Below are 20,138 nucleotides of genomic sequence, written 5' to 3'. Positions count from 1 at the left end.
TTTTTTGGCGACAGAGGATGGGACGGAACTCCATTGATAAACCCAAATGATTCTTCTCATAAACTTAGACCTGTCTATTATCCGTTTGAGTGACCAGCGAGTATACCAATTCATGATGCAGAAAAAAATAGACAGAATGCGTTATTTTCAATTAGAGAAGGACAGGTTAGCCGCCTTCAGCCATTGCAGAGACATTAATGTGGTTATATAGTACTCCTCCGGTCCTTAATGTAAGACTCATTTAACTAATTTGATTAGATTAAGGAAGTTAGGTAAGTTAGTTAATTATAAAAAAAGTGACACATTTTTTCTAAAACACCATAATCATCTTTCTTAATACCCTATCTCCCTCTTTTATTTGATTATGGCTGAAGGAGTATTCATAGGGGTAATTTAGAGAAAATTGATAAATATGAGAAATGGGTCTTATATTTATATTTAGGGCCAAAATCAACTCAAGAATTAGATCCTATATTAAGGACCGGAGGAGTACTTTGGAATGGGAACAAGAGTATGGAATCAAGGAACACTGACGGGGGGAGAAAACGACGCAACAGCTTGCGGAAATAGATGTCGTTTTCTGATAATCTGACGGTAATCACAACTTCCCAAGATCCAAGTTGCACCACTAATAAGCCGGCCTTTGCCGTTTTGGTATTTTTCAAATAATATGTGCAAGAGAGGCTCAAGTTCTGAGGTTTGACCAAAGAGACGATATGATCATATGAATGATGGTCCTCGAGCGCCAGCTGAATCTCAAGCTTGGTTCTGCCTCCCCTACTATGTGCTTCCCCGAATAAACTCTTTTTTTTTTTTGATTTATTGTTGTATTATATTTTCAAGTTGATTATCGTTTTGGTAAAATATTCAAGTTTATTATTGTTGACTTCTTTTCTTTTTTAATTCAGCCGCCTATGTTACCACTCGCTTTCCTTCCTTAGCTTTTCTGGGTTCTCAACTTCATTGGGCTGTGGAGACCTGAGAATGGACAAGGTGGTCCTGAAATGGACTGGCTTTAGTTAGAAGCAAATGGTTGGCCCAAAGTAATATAACTGTGACGGACGGACCTGTTCAATCCGTATTGGGCACGTGACCCATCTCTTAGTTAAACTGCAACACTGTGCCACACACCATGCAATTTTTTTTTTTTTACCACGCATAGGTATCATTTTATTAAAAATAATTCTATTTGATATGCTGTCAGATACTAACGTGACCACACATTTAGATTCAGTGCTTAACTGCAAAAATTTTGCAACCAACAATAAGATTAGATCTAATGAAATGAGTTAATTCCTCACAATATAGAAAATACCTTTGTCTAGTGAAAAAAACAAGAACCATTATGTTTTAATTGGATATGGGCATGCATGCGATAAGACATCTTTATGTAAATCTTTTATCAGATACTCTCTTATTGCTCCAAATTATGCCGCACGCATTCCTTTTCATCTCCCGAAGGCAGAACGAGAGAGCGAGAGATGTAAAATGAGGCTGCTTCTGAGGAAAATAATGCCTTCGATACTACTCAAAATATAATTGATAACCTCAAACCAGGAACAAAGATGAAGATTTTGACGTCAAGGCATAGAGATTTTCATTCTAAATGATTTTTGTCTCAGGGTTGGATTAGAGTGGACGTTGATGAAAATAAGCTTTTTCACCAAACACCCTGCTTACCATTCGAATATTGTAGCTAAACTCCCAATCATCCTATGACGTATTAATCTCAGGGTTTGAATATATTCACAATAAATACGAAAGTGTTTCTGATTTCACAATGGGGAACTCAATCCTCTTATCAGTCATCTTTCTCTCTTGTTCTTGAATGGGTTGGGGCAAGGACATCGAAAATTTGAAACTAAGAAACACTTATTTAACCCAAACAAAAAGGAGGTTTAGAAACACAAAGATTAAACTCAAAGGCATGGAATCAGAGTTAATTGATGGGGATTTAAAAACGTAAATCATGATGTATTATTAAACACTCAAAGTTGATTCCGCATAGCAACGACAATATATGAAGCCGTCATTCCACCATTGGATTATTGTGCACATTCATTCACATTCTGCCCCTCCCCAAGCAGATTTTCTGCCTTAAAATTCCTTAATCCCTACTACAATCACCCACTTTTGGGCGCTTGTCGTGCTGAGAGGCATCGGTTTTAAAGCCCCTAGCTGAAAATGACAGTGCCTGGTTTCAACAGGGTAGACCATAGAGACAACGCCTAGGTTTGATGAGATCGTTGAAATGTACTATATCATTGAAAAATAATAGTTAATAAATACTTAGGATTGGTTCGGATGACGAAAAAAGAGTAGGAAGAAGAGAATAATTTGAGAGAAAATTTCCAAAGATGGTATTTTTTTTTTTTTTACTATTTTGTGGAGTTTCTTTGAATTAGTATTATCTCCTCTTTATTTTCTTTTTATTTTTCTCTCTATCCGAATTAAATCTTAACATAGCATAGAACCCTCAAAACTCAGTTTTAATAAAATTCACTCTCTTTCACCAATGACATAATTTCCAATGTAAAACCAAACACATTATTGGAGGGGTCAAGCGTCTTAATGAACAGGGAATGTTCATGTCTTGAAATGATTCCATGATTCTAAGCCACACACCACATGTACAATGAGATGCCATCTATTGCAAGCTATTTCAATATGTCTTAAAGTTTTCTAGCAACCCAAAAAAAAAATATCTTCAAATCTTTTTTTCTTTCTGAAGTATATGTATTCTTCGCAGACACCTTTTTTAACCAATATTTAAATTATGATTTGACCGCATTGTGAAATACTAATTTCTCAACCCAACTTCGCTTGGTCAAAAATTCTCAAATCCTTAAATACTTAAAAAATTATAAATTCATCTAAGTGAAGCATTTAATATATATATATATATATATATATTGAATTCCGTCTTATTTTACTATCTTGACCTCCCATTAGAAATTGGAATTCTCAAAACATGGAAAAATTGAGACCAAATTTTTCAGAGGAATATTGACCCCTTTTTTTTTTTTTCTCCCCGAACGTTGTCTATGATCTTTTATTTTTTGGGCGGGCGCTTCCACTTATTGTCCATCACTAAAATGACACTAATATATTTACAGTAGTCACAAAAAGCCATATAAATTATGCACAATGCACTTTACTTCCAAATCCCAATTACACATAAATCCCACAACCACCCCCCCAAAAAGAAGAAGAAGAAGAAGAAGCAGAGATCGGAGAAAACACTGTAAGATTAGGGGGAAAACGCAGGAGCGAAAGATGATGTATGTTGAAAAGGGTCAAAAGAAGTATAATGCAAAATAGGCCTCAAGTGGAAATTGGTAAGCCATCATCAATCAAATAGGAAGAGCCACCCTGTTTGACTGATATGGAGTCTCCAAATTGTTAGATGAAAATGTGAAGTTGAGATTGACACTTACTAGAGTCAAACCTCAAATTCATAAATATCTGCCTATTCGTTACTTTGATCTCTGCCAATTACGTGATGCCCAGATGCTTGTTGCTTAACCTTTTGATCTCTTGGGAAGCCATTTCATCCCCACAAGAGTAGTTTGATTATTAAATGCACCACACCATAAAAAAAAATATAATTTATTCATAATATAGATTTGAATTTAAAAAGAAAATAATGAAAGCCGACTCATTGAGATTCCACAGTCATATTGTGCCTGACAAAGACCTCCACTAATAAACAATCAAAGACTCATCTGTTTCATTGTCTGTAAATTGAAACCCTACCCCCCGCCATTATTTAATCCGCCCCATCTTTCGCTTTTAAATTAGTCAGGCCTGCTTATCATTCTAAATTTAAAAATAAAACAAAGTTAATAAATAAATAAATGCCCCCACCCAACAAGTTGAAACTTGAGGGCATATGCATCATAATATATCCCAATAAAAACAACAAACCAAACAAAATCAACACATTAAAAAAACACGCATCCTCCCGCAATGCTCGTTCCCCATCACTATTCAATACTTGTTCTTGTATTTTTCTCCTCAACCCCACCAAAATTAATTAAATTAAATACTCAGTCTCTTCTCATCTAAATCTAATCCTGCTTTCTTCAACCTACCTTTTTTTTTTTTTGGGTTTCTTGGGTAACTTGAGACTCTGACTTGTTACCTCACGAATTTACTGTACCATCTTCTGTCGTTCTAGACAATTATGATACTGCTAGAGCTGAATTATAAAATCTGTTTAAAACGGTGTAGCACACAAGCCAGCAACGTAAGTTGACTTGTGTGTTCAAAAAGTGAAAGGGAGACAAGAAACCATAGGAACAGACAGGGGTGTTCTGCTTGTGTGGATAATAAAAAAAGGGGAGAAAGAGTAAGAGGAGGGTGAGTAAGAGTGATAGGAGGAGGAGTGTGATGAAACAGGGGCATATGTTTGTTTGTGTTTATGTTTGTGTTGGCAAATTAATGTTTGATACGAAGAAGAGGCGTCAAAATCCAAATGTTGGCTTTTCTTTTGGCTTCAAGATTCAAACACACTCACTGATCCCACCTTTTATTAATTAAAAAAAGAAATATGTATATGAGGGATGATTTGTTTGGAAGAAGAAGGATAAGGACACAGGCAATGAGGAGAGCGCACTGAGTTTGGTACTTTCACATGTGCACCCACGAACACCCACTCCCCATAGATCCACATGATCTGCATTCGTACCCTCTTCTCTCTTCGATCTTTTTTATTATAGTTGCTCGAATCTAGTAACTAGATAACTATTGTATAAAAATTTAAAAAGTAAAGTAAGTTAATTATTTATAAAAAATTACGTGTTGGTTTTTTAAAATACATGTTTTAATTATCTGTATTGAAAACTATGTTCCTCAATCGGAAATCCCTCTAATTCTATAATTAGTAGAGAGAGTTTCTAAGAAAATTATAAATTTGAGAGGGAAAATGAATTAAAATTTTACCGGACTCAAAACAAACCGATGACTAATTCTTATACATAGGAGCATGTGAAATAATTATTCAGCGTAATATTACTAACCAGTTTAAATTTAAAAGTTATCAAGCTCCAAATAAAATAGAGCTCTCACAGGTGATTTTTTTATTAGCCATCATTATCTCAAGTTTATTTCCACTCATAGCTCTCAGCCACCATTGCAATTTTAAATAAGAGCAAATAAAAAACTTAAAGCAAGAGTGAATACTAAGTACAATACATTATAACTAGACTTTTCTTTCTTCCCATTATTACAGAAAACATTGGATTCTCAAGCACCGTCTGAAATGAAAAATAAGGTTGGTTGTTCAAAGGGGAAAAAAGGAGGGAGGAGGCGTTTGATAGAAGCAAAAGCAAGGAATGGGATGAGATTAGTGGATTAGATTAAGTAATAATACCATAATGTCAAGGCAGATTAAGTTTGCTTTGAAAGTTGGGGGGAGAATTTATGAATGCCTTGCTTTATAATTTATTCCCATTCATTGTTCATTCATAAATCAAAAGAAAAGAAAAGGCTTTTGGCTTGTTTAAGCGTGCAAAAAGCTAAAGTGCTGGTCGCTGTTCCTTTTCAATTTTCGTTTTCATTTTGCCAGTTTTGCTTCTTTTTATTCTTGGAGATTTTAATATGCTATTATATTACTAATATTAAAATTGAAAATATGATTGCACCACTTGATTCTTGCCATGCCTTGGGGCTTTTCCTTTCTCAGACAGTTCCTTTATGTCTTGGCAAGCTAATTTACTTTATCATTTACCTAAACCTAATGGTAACATGTGTGGTTATAATTTAATTAATTTTTTTTTGTTTTGCAATATTTAAAAGGGTGGAAGAGAAAGGAAGCTCCTCCCAACAACTTTATTATTGTTTATTATTATTTCTCCACCGGATTCCAACCAAAACTATATTATTATTTTCATTAAATATCATTAATAAAATATTTATTAATCCCGCGTATTCTGTGTATCTCCTTTTCCGTTTTAGTTTTTTAAATCTCAATTTGGACAGTCTTATGAAAGTTAGGAACCCAATTACTCACCAAAAACAAGGATTCATTTTATCAGACCATTTTTCCATCCAAATCTCAAAATTCAAATATCGCACCAGCACAATTTTCTGTCTTTCTACCTATTTTTTTAAAAATATTTTCTCAAAACTCGAATATTATTTTCCCCAGAAAATTTCCAGATCATATTCATCCGTTCTCTGTTTCATCGAGCTCTGCTATTTTATTTTTTTTTATGTCAAAAAATACGCAAATGGATCAAAGTTAAAGACTTTCTTCCTCTGGTTTCATGCCCAGCTTCTCAGGTTTTTAATTTCTGACATATCTTGATTTTTGCGTTGCTGTATCATTTTTCTAAGGAAAAAAAATCCGCAGAGATTAGTGTTAGTTTTGGTTCAGTGGAGTTTTGGAGGAGAAATGGAGTGTTGATGTGTAGTTTATGCATGAGTCGTTAAGCTTTTAAATATGGAAGCAAGGGATGGAATTGGCAGTGCAGTCACGGTGGTGGGATCAGATGATCCATCGGAGTACCATGTAGCTCCCCGGACGGAGAACCCAGCAACGACTGGCGGATCAACAACGCCTGCGCCGGCTCCGCCGGCTCAAGGGAGTGCTCGTCCGCCACAGACGGCAGCGGCGGGAGGTACCCCGACAACCATGATGATGCCGGGGAAGAAGAAAAGAGGCCGACCGAGAAAGTACGGACCAGACGGGTCGGTGACCATGGCTCTGTCTCCTAAACCAATATCATCTTCGGCTCCACCCCAAGTCATCGATTTCTCCGCAGATAAGCGCGGGAAAGTGCGTCCAGCTAGTTCGGTCAGCAAATCCAAATTCGAGGTCGAGAATTTAGGTAAATGAAAACATCACTCTTTCTTTTTTTTCTCTTTCTTAATGTTCACATTTGAGTACTGTAACTATACTATAACTCGGTACAAATATATTTTTGGTATCCCCAACTATTTATTTTATTTTTCCTGGTTCAATTCTGTCGAAGAAATGGATGAGTTTTAAGTAGGATAGGGCGTGAAGGTTGAACTGTGAGAGTTGAGGATGTGGGGCCTTTGGGTTAGATGCCCTTACTGAGGTCTTTGGTACGTGTGGTAGTCCCGAAAAGTAACTTAGCTTTGTGGTGTGGGTGGGTATGATATTGGGGGAATCTTCTTGTTGTTACGGCTGTGATTTGGCACTTCAAAACTTTTATTGGAAGCCAAATTGCTATTGGTGAATGGTGATAGAAGATAGATGCTACCTGCTAATATCTTCAACTGTTGTTTGAACAGATTTGAACTGAACATAATAATGCCTTCAGTTGACACCGCCAAGATAAAAACTTTTTGTTTTTTCCTTCCCGCTTTTTATTTGCTTCCGGCTGGTCTTTTGTTGTTCTTTTCTTTGGAATTGTTTGTTTTTATAGAGGACAGTGATATTATCCAACACTTCTGGAGTATGTGTGTTTTGTGTCAAGAGGTCCAAAGTCCAAGCTGACATCAGCTCCTCTTTTTGGTCTCTCTCGCATCACCTCCACCTAGTACTTGTTAGTTAGTTAGTTTCCTGATACAGTTGCGGGTGGTTCTTTCAGTTGCAGGACACCATTACACACACACACACAAATATATATTATTAGAACGCTCACTGTTTCTTGCGAGCCTATAATTCACTGCTTCTCATCCCCGATATTTATGACTCGAACTACTTGTCTGAAATAACAACTGTAAAAAGCTTCCACAGGAAAAATCTACTCTCTAACCCAAAAGACCTCAGACTTCAGTTCTAAAATTGATGTGCGGCTGCTGTATACAAGAGATATAAGCATATAGATATATATATATATATATATATATGTATATGTATACATGTATAATAAGCCTCTATGCGCATATATGTTCTTTCTTTTAACAATTTCTGGTTCAAGTCCTGGTACAGGAAGTATGTTGTTTTACTTAACAGAGCTGTAATTTGTGAGTTAATAACAAACTTGTTTTAGGAGATTGGCTGTGACAATTTCTACCTGTTATTAGAGGTCTACTTTCTTAACTGGCTGCCCTGTATTCTGTTCTAAATGTTCACATTCTCTATATGATAAAAATGAGGGATTTCTTGTATTATGATTAATTATTTATAATTCTTTCCTTTTTGTTTTTTCTTTTCAGGTGAATGGGTTGCATGCTCTGTAGGTGCTAATTTTACACCCCACATAATCACTGTTAATGCTGGGGAGGTAAGTGGCAGAAACGTTGATTGTTTATAATATTAATTTTGGTTTGGATTATGTAGTTTTATAGATTCATAATTAGGTAATTACCAAAACATTATAGGCACATACTCCTCCGGTCCTTAATGTAATACCCATTTAACTAATTTGATTAGATTAAAGAAGTTAGGTGAGTTAGTTAATTATAAGAAATGTGACACATTTTTCCTAAAACACTATAATTATCTTTCTTAATACCCCTCTCCCTCTTCTATTTGATTATGGTTGAAGGAATATCCATAGGGGTAATTTAGAGAAAATTGATAAATATGAAAAATAGGTCTTATATTTAAGACCAAAACTAACTCGAAAATTGGGTCCTATATTAAGGACCGGAGGAGTATTAAATAAAAACAATTCTGTAGTGAGAGAAACAACTTTGAGTAATAATGTCCATGTAAGCCCCAAGAGCATCCATTATTTTAACCCCTTGAATCTTTCCTCAGTTGCCACTTTGACGGCTTCATTTTCTATGGAGGTGAACAGTCCTATGTTGCATGCATTTATTTCAATGTATGCGGCGATAGCTATGCATACCATGATAGACAAGAGATCAATTACAGAAAGTATTCTCTTGCCTTCTTTTATAACTGAAAAAATGTTTATAATAACAAGCAGTCTTCTTTTGGTTATCTTAGGACGTTACTATGAAGATAATATCATTTTCTCAGCAAGGACCTCGAGCTATATGTATTCTTTCTGCAAATGGTGTCATATCAAGTGTCACACTTCGTCAACCTGACTCTTCTGGGGGCACATTGACCTATGAGGTGTGGCATTTCTCTTCTCAACTATTCTAACAGTATCAGCTTCTCTAACTCAGTGAAGAAGATATTACCATCTTTATTCTCCATGATTGGATAAGGAATGTTACTTTGACTTGTTATAATTGTTAAGATAATTGTTATTATCAGCATTTACGTGGAGATTACTTTTGCTGCTGTCACTGATAGGCTTTCATGATATGAGATTGCTGCAGCTATTTCTTCTCTAAATTTTTTTCCCGCTAATAGTATCTACTATTTTTCATGTCGTCATCTTTGGATTTGTAACTCTTCCTCAGAGCCTTGCAAAAAAAAAGAAAAAATGTTCTGCTTGATCCACACTCATCATCTTTGCCTCAACCTTCAGTAACCTTTCAATCTGTTCATCTTTTATGAACGCATTATTATATGATCTTTATCCTTCTAAAACCAGCGCCGTCTTTGTTTGTACAGGGACGTTTTGAAATTCTGTCGTTGTCTGGGTCGTTCATGCCAAGTGAAAGTGGGGGAACACGGAGCAGATCTGGCGGCATGAGCGTTTCTTTGGCGAGTCCAGATGGTCGTGTTGTAGGTGGCGGTGTGGCAGGTCTTTTAGTAGCAGCAAGTCCCGTGCAGGTACTATGTTTTTTTCGATTGCATCTTTGAAAAAGTATGTCATCACAAATTTACTGATACTTATGATCTTCTTTTTCCAACTGATTGATATGTATCAGGTAGTGGTAGGAAGCTTTCTGGCTGGAAACCAGCATGAGCAGAAACCAAAGAAACAGAAAATTGAGGTGATATCCACAGCCATACCAACCGCTGTTGTTCCCTTGTCTGCTGTCACTGATCCAGTCCCTCTCCTCACCTCTCCGTCTTCCTTCCGCGGTGAAAATTGGTCCACAATTCCGGCAGATAACCGGAATAACACCACCACCAACGCCAACACCAACAATAATACTAATGGTAATAATGATAATAATAATAAGCCAGCTGATATTAATGTGTCATTGTCTGGAGGGTAATTGCATCCCATCTGCCATCTATATTTGTTGCTGACGACGTTGTAATGGAGCTCCTAATTGATGAGTTTGTTTTTCTATTGCTTATTGTGACTGTAAGCTTATTGACAGTATCTTAGGACCACCTTGTTGTTTTCCGACATTTACAGGCTTCCTTTCCCTGTACAATTCAGTTAGGTGATTAGATCTGCCTCTGCAGCCAATGTGTTGTCGTGTTAGGTATTCGAGTCACGTTTCTTGGGAGTGATAGATTGTGAAATCCAAGCCATTCCTTTTATGTGAATGCGTTTCTTTGTGCTTTTGGTAGCATCAATGGGTTCCACTGATCTCAATCGTCGGATGTCTCTTGAAAGTGATGTTTTGCGAGCACATGGAAATATGCAGTGAAGTTAGGTTTTGGCATTTCAAGGTGCCACCTTATCACTTATCAGTTAGGGTCAGCCACTTATAACTGCATCAAACATGATACGAAATTCGTTTGATAAGACGACCAACTTCTCAGGCTGCTTATCTCGCCTGCAAGTTTCTGAAAAAGCGGAAGCAGAAATTCTTCGCAATTTCTTGATTTTCCATTTCTTTTAAAGTCTATCCGCTTGTTCTGCTTGCACCCCTGCACGAGGCTTCTCCAGAAGTGATGCTGCTTCCTCACTACTATTAAATTCAGTACGTGAATACATAATATGAAGTTGGAGACATAAATAAAATTTAATATAAATGAGGTGAAAAGATCTACGCACACGCCACTCATATTACAACTTTCTCTTGTTAGCCCATAATTATGAACAATAATTATAATGTCGATTCTCGACTTGGTAATATCGTTTACTCTCATGATGGCGTTTTCGGTGGTAGATACGATATAATTGTAACAATTGTGGGCATAATCGTGCGAGGTCGCAGAGCTTCTTCAGGTGAATGGGATAATTGGCAAGGAGTTTAAAGCTTAAGTGAGTTGATGATTGAGGCACTAATTATCCAAATGGATTATTATCCTGGAGGAATTAGGAAAGGCAGCATAACATACTAAAATCGAGAGCCATGATTTGGATGAAAATAACTAAAATGCCAAAGTTGGAAATTTTTTTAAAAAAAGAGCTTATTTTTATCTTCTCCCCCGTTCTAGATTTACCAAATCTACATCCGATACTAGTATCGTTGACTCCAAACTTCCAGAAATTGAGGCGACGATGCCAAATATATGCAATAGATGCTTAGTCATGCTGCTCATCTCGTCACTCTGTGTCTCTCTGTCTCTCTCTATGATTTCCCCCTTTTTTTGGTTTCTTTATTTTGTTTTCCTGTATTTGTATAGTCAAGATTGGCCCAAGGAAAAATGAGTATTTGTAGTTTCATCGGGGAAAATATTGTTTTGGGGAGCTGTTTCATATCAACTAATTTATAGAACACTCTCGGAATGACTAGTTTTCGGGGAAAATCTTGGGCACTCTTCAAACAACCATACTAATTTGATTTGTTTCTATCGATTCCAGGGACAGTCATTGCTGAAAGAAAGACAGGGCGAAGCAGCACAATCTTATAGTCATTTGGGAAGATAGTTGAAACATGACTATCTTTTTTTCTATAAACTCGTTGTTCCAAAACAATGAGAACGGAGAAAAGGAACCTGAAAGACAACGACGGAGGACATTAGGGTTAATTTTCCGCCGTTGAGAATATATTGATCAGTCGCATGTGATTTGTAGTACCTTAGTCTTTTAGTCTTTAGTCTAATCATCATTTTTATGGTCATTTGAAAGAAATATTAACTCCTACGTCTTGATTATAATTCCACCAACGATAATTAATTGAGACTCTGACAACAAAAGTAATTTCATTTTCAACATTAATCTGTAATTCTTTTAAAACTAGAAATATTTAAATGCCTTTAACATTACTTATACTGAGAATAAAATCAATCTAATCTATTATTACCGTGATGGGAAGTTTAAAAAAATAGTATGCAATTATGTGAAGTACTATCATCATCGAATAACATATTTTCAAAAGACATCAAGATGGTTCAGGGAATAGAAAGTCCGTCTGGGAGTCAAACACGGACTTAATTTAATTGGTTTACGTCGACCGCGAAAAGGGAGTGAAACATGATTCTGCAACGACTCCGATGCAAGTTTGTAACTCGGAGAGAAGAAAGAAAGAGATGAGAGAGCAAAAGAGAGGGAACTTGATTGAGAGACGATTGAAAGAACATTAGGACTCGAGAAAGAAGCAGAGAAATTAGTCTGACAAATGCAACTGCAAATACAAAGCAGGTAACCACATCTATTTATAGGCATTAACTGTCATCTTCTAATATTCTCCCCACTTCATCATTTATGATGACATGATCACCCAACAGTACTCCCACTAAATGAAACCCTTGCCCTCGAGGGTTTCTTATCACAAAATTTGAAAATTTCTGTTGAAATTGGAACCGGGGCATCCAGGATGCTTCCTCGTCAGGTAAGCCCTTCGACACCAAAATTTCAGTAATAATACGTCCGTTACGTCAACCAACCCTCTTGTTCAGAATCCTTTTTGGTTCTCAGCTTGTAGAGAGCTCTGACCAAGGGAGGGTGTCCCTGTTTCACCAAAGGAAATGGACATAGGTTTAACAAGGAGACATGAAATGTCGCATTTCTATTAACCAAGAGCCTATTACATTTAATCCATAATCCATCTATTTATCGTCATCAGTTGCTAAGGGTCATCACTCATAATTACCCCGACTAAACCCCATAACTAACATTTTATTTATCACAACATCATATCACTGTTCGCACGGCCGAAATAAAATAACGTAAAAAGTTAAAAACACGCAATTGATTAAGAATCCCCTAGTTTCTCCTGGCCGCAAGTTCTAACTGTAACTGATAAGAGATTATACACATTCCAGAAATGATGAAAGGAAAAAAAAAAACTTAGAGAAATTGTGATTCAGCAATATTCTCAGTAATCTATGACGAAAGCCGCAAATTCCTATCCAAGGCCAGCTCCGGCATCCTTGCGGGGCGCATCAGCCTTGATGCGGGGCGGCCTGACAATCCGATCAATAAGCCCATATTCAAGAGCCTCCTGTGCATTGAAGCGTTTCATCCTGCTCAGGTCTTTGGTTATCTGAGTAGATGCAATAACGTTAGATTTCAAGCCAATAAAACCAACGTTCTCAAATACATGAATAATCAGATGGACACCCAAAAGACCAACATTGAGACACTCATTAGAAGGATATAAACCACAAAAATAAGTCATAGAAACCCAATAGAGATTGACAAAGCATGCTAAAAGCTTTTCCATAGAACTTTACATTCTTGTTCAGTGCGTAAGTTGGTAAGGCAAAAACGGTCATGAATTTGGCAGAGAGAGGCTAGCCTGATCATGACGTTAGTCATTCAGTTCGTTTATCTCATGATTTTCATTGAGCAAACTCACCTTCTCAACAGGCTGACCTGTTTTACTGGCCAACTCATTGAATAGGTAATCTCTGATTCTAAGAAGCTCATTTGCTTCATTACGGATGTCATCAGCCTGGCAAATTGAGTGTCAGTTAGCTTCAACAAGAAATTCCCAGTCATTGATGTGAAAGCGGATGAATGATGACAATAGTGATCTCAGAGTTAAGGCAGTCTCACCTGACCCCGGGCAGATCCTGCTGGAGACTGGAGAGCAATTCTTGAAAGAGGCATTGCAAAGCGGTTGCCCTAAAAGCAGTGGAACATTATGAAAGGATATTAGACCTTCAGTTGTCTTTCAAAACAATTGAGGTCAAAAGCCTCAACAAAAGGAAAAAACATGAAAATGAATGCAAGAACACAAAAGGAACTCGGCCCCAAAAAAAAAAAACAAGGAATCAGAATACTAACATTAATAACGGGAAAGCAACTCAAAGCATACTAATGTCTCTTTTATGTTTGTTGCAAGGGGAGGATGAGTAATGGAAAAAATGAGGCGAAGGGGAATTGCACAAGGGAAGTAAAATTAATGGTTTCAAAATCCCTATTCAAAGACATCCTGCAGCATCAAGAGCTCACACATAGCCATGGGAGCAGAGAAAGGGATTTCTTTCTTCTGTTTTGGTTACAGACTCTGATTTAATGTCTCAGTCAAAGGATTGGTACAGGTACAGATTAATGAAAAAGATAAAAACTCTTCCGTAAAGTAGCACAACCATAAAGGTCAAGCAGCGTCCATTGTAAGTGGGGATTTGGGAATCTCGATACATAAACCCCTCCTATGACAGTCAAGTCTATAGAAAGTCACATTTAAGGGTCAAAAACTATCTTAATTTTGTACCTTTTCCCCAGCGGCAAGAAGAAATGCTGCCAGATTATAGGCATAACCAACACAATGGGTGGCAACAGGACTTTGCAAGCTCTGCATGGTGTCATATATAGCCATGCTTGGCGTAAGCTGCAATAAGTTGCAATTTGAGCTGATGTAACTGAAAAATAACAAAAAAAGAAAAACAAAACAAAAAACAAAATCTTGAATCACTGAAGACTCACATCTCCACCAGGACCATTAATGTACATATAAAGCTTCTTGGAATTATCTACACTATCAAGATATAGCATAGTTGCCAGTATCTGGTTGCTGAATTCTTCATCTATTTCTTCTCCAATGAAGATAACACGTTCACGATACTGCATACAAGAATTCACTGGTTTTCTTAGGGGGGGGAAAACACGCGCACTCACACTCCAAAAGGGTTAGGGAGATATAGAGGAAACTGGATGTCCGCATTAACAACTTACAAGGGCATTCCACAGATCAACCCACTGCCAGGTTCCCTCACCAGGCGTTCTGTAGGGCACTCTAGGGGTCCCTATGGGCATCATCTGAATTCGCGCCCTTGTTGCTCTGTGGTTTTCAGACCTGGAAACGTGAAAATTTATGCTGCCAGCATTAGTCTATACACTCATACAATACACAACATTCATGAAGAAAACTCTCATGCAAGGAAAACCATGAAGGATCGAAAGTGCCATGCTTTTGCATTTACAGTATTTCATAAGAACCAGGGATACAGGGAAATAAAATGAACCAAGAACACAGTAGCCCAAATAATCGCAAAGCAACCAGCCAACCACATTGAAGTGAGCATACTAGGAGTAGGACACGGTTGCTTCCGACAAGGTTTACAATGCAAAAGAAAGGAAAGATAGCTGAAAACATTTGTCCCTCCTATCCAGAGGTGGCAGTCTGTGAAACGCAAGAATTCACTTCTATGGCACTAACCATCTAATTTATTTCTTTCTGGTGTATGGTAATGAGTGGAGAAGAGCATACATCAATTTTTTTTCCCTTCTAAAATCAAAGCTTAGCTGAAATCCATCAGAGCATCATACCAGCGTCGCCCCCTAATAATCAGATAGAAAAGAAGGGGAAGAGGGGAGCTCAGACCAGAGGATTACCGCCACTGGAGACTCTTGTGAACTTTTCCATAAAACTCAGCGGTCAAGTTAGGTTTCCCCGCTCCAAAAGGACCTACAGTTACATTACAATCAGGATTCAATAAACAAGGCTAGATACGGTTAGAAACCACACAGGAACCAAAAACAAATATAACGGAACGGAAGCGAGCATACCTGCGGATTGAAGTTTCAATCCCGAATAGAGTTTTGTGCTGCAGCTGCTATAGAAAACAAACAGGTAACATTAATTGAACAACAATTCCAATTGCCACAAACCACTGCAGATAAAAAGACGGGGAGATAACCTCGGAGGAGCAGAAATCGGTTGCGCGGAAGCAGCTGTATAGGGTGCAACCGCCATTTAAAATAAAGAAGCGGAGAGCGACAACGGAAGAACAGGGAGGAGAGTCTGTAAGAGAACTAAGATAGGGAAGCCTCTAATGTCGCGCCCAAATCGCCGTCGTCGTAAGTGGAGATGGAATAAAACGACGAATGCGCTATCACCCGTCCTGCCACAAAAACGCGTATGTCGTTTGGGTTCTCGTCCCCACCTTTATCCTTTTTTTTTTTTTTTGGGACCCCCCTATCTTTTTTTTTTTTTTTTACCTTGCTTCCTTTATCGTTACTCAACATTCGCCTTAGTTATTTTCTATCTTATGTTAACAGCATGCGTTTAGTTTGTTATTATTTTACAGGAAAAATTACAAATATGAGAAATGACGGTTCATTTTAGTGAATGACAATTTCAGTAAACCAAATTGTAAATTGGCTAAGAGTATGCCAAATGACAAGTTGATTGTGAAAAATGATAAATTCACTTTAATGAATGACAACTTCAGTAGACCAAATTACAATTTGGTTTAGGGACATTTGAGACATTTCACAAGATTTCATATTTACAATATAAGACGGGTCTTATTTACTATTTTTTAAATTAAGGGTCCCAAATTGTAATTTCACATATTGGGAGGTCTTTATTTGCAATTTTCCTATTTTATGGGAAATATTTTGTATTATTTAAATATATAATTTATAATTTACTGAATAATTTAAATAAAAAAATCGCATGATTTGATATTTTTAATGGAAAACGATGATAAATTGTTAATTATTACCTCTGGTTCTTAATACTACCTTCGGACCTCAATATAGCACTTCATTTGACTTTTATTTTGATTTTAAATATAAAATCCTAATCAACTTTATCTCTCATGTTTATACAATTTTTTTTCAAGATAATCCTTTTAATAATATCAGTTCTAACCAATAAATTTGATTAGTAATGATATTTTAAAAAAAAACAACACATATTTATTACAAATAATTAACTTAACTTATTTTCTTAATCTACTCAAATTAGTTAATTAGTTATTGTATTTAAGACCGGAGATAGTATATTTTAAAATGGACCGTTTTATACCAGTCTGATTGAAAATAGATTTCGTTGAAAAGAAATCCTCCTGCAAGGAAGAGGAAGATCAGTTATTGGCATTTTAGGATTGAACGGTGAAACAACATAGCAGTGTATGATCACATTGTATGATCGACCTATGATCTATGTCTATAATATAGATATAAATAAGGTAAAAAGCAACTTGAGGCTTAATATATAGAAAACTAACTTGTGAATATTCAATTAATTTAATTATTAACAATAAATGTATTGATTTTTTAAAAAAAAGCTTTTTTATAATTATGTGCATTAAAATTATCTTTAATAAAATATTTTGACTTTGCACAATCAATAAAAATACTTTAAAAAAATATAAATTTAAAAACTAAAGTAAATTATGATCTTATGTTTCTGACAAAAATAAACTCTCTTATATTATTTGAAAATAATCAGAATCTAATATAACTCGCACGTAGCAAAGCGGGGGCTACATTACTGATGTCCGATGGCTTGCTTGGTCACTCTTTTTCGCGTGGTTTCCACATTTTTTATTTGAAAAAATGAAAAGGTATAATTTTGTTATGAAAATGAAGGGAATTGCTATGGTCCATCGTCCCTCTACACTTATCACTTGTCAAATAACTCCCGTTATTCTTGTAGTTCATCTTCTCACTCATATTCATGATTTTCATTATTTACTACTACTCCCAGTCTTTAATATAGAATCTCATTTGATTTTTATTTTGATCCTAAATATAAGAATCTAATCCACTTTGTCTCTAATCTTTATGTATTTTTTTCTAAGATAGCCTTTCTAACAATGGTAGTTCTAGCCAATATACTTGATTAACAATAATATTTTAAGAAAGACAACACTTATTTACGACAAATAACTAACTCAACTTCTTTTCTTTATCTCTTCAAATTAGTTAATTAGTTTTTATAATTAGAACTGAAGGTAGTATTTGTCATTTAAATGGATGGGATTTTTTATATGTGAGGTTATGCATATGAATAGACGATGCGATCGGTAATAAGAGTACACCAAATTCTGTATTTTGTATCTATTCTCTCCTTTTCATACTTCTATGTCACTTTTTTTTTTTTTGGTGAATAATACTTCTATGTCACTTTTTGGAAACAAGGGATGGCATGCTTGACTTTGAGTGCGTCCCTCCTAGCATGGAACCCACTGACGAGCAGGGAAGGGTCGGAAGAAAAAACTAATGCCTCGTTTGGTATGATGGAAGAGTTTTTGATGAAAGTGGAAGTGGAAATAGAAGTGGAAGTGGAGGTAGAAGTGGAAGTGGAACTGAGATCAAAAGTGTGTTTGGTAAGATGATGGAAGTGGAATATAAATTTTAATGAATATATGTAATTTTTCTGTTAAAAGACCAAAATACCCTTATTGCTATCTTCACTCCACCCATCATCATCACCCTTTGCCATCGGACCAGTACCCATCCACCACCATGCTTTCAAGCCACCGTCTCCTAGAACTAAATAGCATAGTCTAATCACCCAAAACTCAGACACCATAAAAAGGAAGCAAGAAACAAAAAGTCCAAATCGAAATGGCAAAATTTTTATAACCAAAATTAAAACGGCAAAATCATGGAGAATTCAGCTTCAAAATCGAAATACTCCTTCTTCTCTGTTGGATTCTGCATCATTCTCCATATCACAGCATCCTCATTACTAGAAATTTCCATCAAATGGCTAAAAGAGATAACCATAAAAAAGGGCAGATTTGAAATATGAATCCACTGACTCCTCCTGCCAAGACAGCCTCCAAACATTCTCCGGTTGCGTTAAAGGCTCCAAGCTTTTCGTCAGCCCCATTGACTCGGCGGAAATCATCACCATCCGCGTCTTCTATGCTGAATATGAAGAATGCCACCTACGACGTCGACTCCGGTGAAGACAACTTCTCAGAAGGACGAAAGCTCACGACAAATCTGGATCTGGAAGAACTCGCGACAGATCTGGAATTGGAAGAGAGGATGCGATTTTGCAGGGAATGAAGGCTGTCGTCATCACCGGAGTCGTCGCTGTATACCGTTGTCCTCGCCGGAGTCATCGTCCTCGCCACCATCGCTGTAAAGGACCATCATTGCTGGCGGAGGGAAGGAGAAAGAGCAAAGGGTAGAGAAGGAAAATGACTCATGGAACTGGAGGTGGAAGCCGGTTCCATGGGGTTAGGCAGGGAACTCACTTCCATCGATTTTGATGGAAGTGAGTTCCATCTGGAACTGGGTTCCGTCACACCAAACAAGTTAAAATATGGGTTCCGCTTCCACTTCCACTTCTCAGCCTTCAATTCCCTGCTACCAAACGGGGCATAACGCAAAAGTCATTTGGCATTGCAAGCCGATTTGTTTGGGCTATGCAACGGCCCATGTTGAATACAAGAGGTTATGGCAGAGCGTCACCTCCTCTGGTGGACTGGGCCTATAAATTATCTTACTTCCAGTTCTAAATATAAAAACTAGTTAACTAATTTGAGTAGATTAAAAAAATAAATTAAGATAGTTATTTATAATAAATAAGTATTGTCTTTTCTAAAATATTCATGCTAATTAAGCTTATTGGCTAGAACTATCACTATTAAAAGAACTATCTTGAGAAAAATGAATAAATATAAGAAACAAAATAAATTAGAGTCTTATATTTAGGACCAAAATAAAAGTCAAACAAAAATTTTATATTAAAAAACTGGAGGTAGTACAATGGATCCCGCTCTAACTTCCTTAGAAGAACGTTTAGCTTTTTTTTCCCCTTCTTTTATTAAGTACATGTATTCTTTTATTAGAAACAATTAAATAATGAACATATTTTTAGCTGAGATTAGGAACTAACACTTTTCATTAAACCTAATGCATGATTCTAAGTTGATATAGCTCGTAAAAATCCTTTCAACTCCTACGACAAAATTGTTCATAGAATATTTCGTCACATTTAAAAGTCCACATGGCCATCTACAATTAAATCCAAGTTCTTGAGAACAAGGCATCCTTCCCCATTATTATATTATGTGAACTTAAAAAGTTGTATGTTATTCGGGTTGCATAACGAATTGAACCGTCTGCACCATACACCTAACCACTAAATTATAAGAATGATCAGTTGGTGAATTCAATTTTGAGCGTCCAAATATGCCCTTTCGAGCGCACACACGAATAGAGGAGCAATGGAACATTCTATCCTCTCCTGTTTATTGAAATCTCCCATTTTGCGGGGCCCATATATTTTATGTAAAATTCGAACTTGTCCCGAGAAGGGGAGAAAACTAAATTGGAATGAACAGCAGTGAATATGCTAAAGGTACCGGA

At 36.5% G+C, this 20,138-nt stretch overlaps 2 protein-coding genes across 3 annotated transcripts; one reads left to right on the top strand and one right to left on the bottom strand.

Moving 5' to 3' along the window:
• The first annotated feature begins 6,031 nt into the window (after positions 1–6,031).
• LOC114721122 (AT-hook motif nuclear-localized protein 1) lies at positions 6,032–10,311 on the top strand. Its single transcript, XM_028906933.1, has 5 exons — positions 6,032–6,833; positions 8,134–8,201; positions 8,873–9,004; positions 9,452–9,613; positions 9,712–10,311. The coding sequence occupies exons 1-5, from the start codon at positions 6,446–6,448 to the stop codon at positions 10,003–10,005; spliced, it is 1,044 nt and encodes a 347-aa protein (XP_028762766.1). The 5' UTR covers positions 6,032–6,445; the 3' UTR covers positions 10,006–10,311.
• A 2,484-nt stretch (positions 10,312–12,795) lies between these two features.
• LOC114721123 (ATP-dependent Clp protease proteolytic subunit-related protein 2, chloroplastic-like) lies at positions 12,796–15,872 on the bottom strand. Of its 2 annotated transcripts, none has more exons than XM_028906934.1 (9): positions 15,719–15,872; positions 15,588–15,634; positions 15,414–15,486; positions 14,754–14,874; positions 14,505–14,642; positions 14,293–14,409; positions 13,632–13,700; positions 13,432–13,527; positions 12,796–13,116 (listed from the first exon to the last, which is right to left on the bottom strand). In XM_028906934.1, the coding sequence occupies exons 1-9, from the start codon at positions 15,772–15,774 to the stop codon at positions 12,979–12,981; spliced, it is 855 nt and encodes a 284-aa protein (XP_028762767.1). In that variant the 5' UTR covers positions 15,775–15,872; the 3' UTR covers positions 12,796–12,978. The 2 variants fall into 2 exon arrangements, with proteins under 2 accessions (XP_028762767.1, XP_028762768.1); XM_028906935.1 differs by having other exon boundaries at positions 12,979–13,116; positions 15,588–15,631.
• Between the last annotated feature and the right edge of the window lie 4,266 nt (positions 15,873–20,138).

This window comes from Neltuma alba, unplaced genomic scaffold (assembly GCF_004799145.2).
Source record: "Neltuma alba isolate B1F8T4 unplaced genomic scaffold, ASM479914v2 tig00012011_pilon, whole genome shotgun sequence".
Classification (NCBI taxonomy): Eukaryota; Viridiplantae; Streptophyta; class Magnoliopsida; order Fabales; family Fabaceae; genus Neltuma; species Neltuma alba.
Note: the sequence above shows the minus strand (reverse complement) of the source record. Positions and strands in the feature narration are given on the sequence as shown.

Bases quoted from the DNA above. Each gene is read 5' to 3' on its own strand.
- LOC114721122 (XM_028906933.1), top strand. From the start codon at position 6,446: ATGGAAGCAAGGGATGGAATTGGCAGTGCAGTCACGGTGGTGGGATCA. The intron at 6,834-8,133 runs GTAAATGAAAAC...TTTTCTTTTCAG, and splicing joins ATTCGAGGTCGAGAATTTAG to GTGAATGGGTTGCATGCTCT. The intron at 9,614-9,711 runs GTACTATGTTTT...GATATGTATCAG, and splicing joins TAGCAGCAAGTCCCGTGCAG to GTAGTGGTAGGAAGCTTTCT.
- LOC114721123 (XM_028906934.1), bottom strand. From the start codon at position 15,774: ATGGCGGTTGCACCCTATACAGCTGCTTCCGCGCAACCGATTTCTGCT. The intron at 15,635-15,718 runs GTTATCTCCCCG...TGTTTTCTATAG, and splicing joins CCGATTTCTGCTCCTCCGAG to CAGCTGCAGCACAAAACTCT. The intron at 14,875-15,413 runs GTAATCCTCTGG...TCACGTTTCCAG, and splicing joins CACAAGAGTCTCCAGTGGCG to GTCTGAAAACCACAGAGCAA.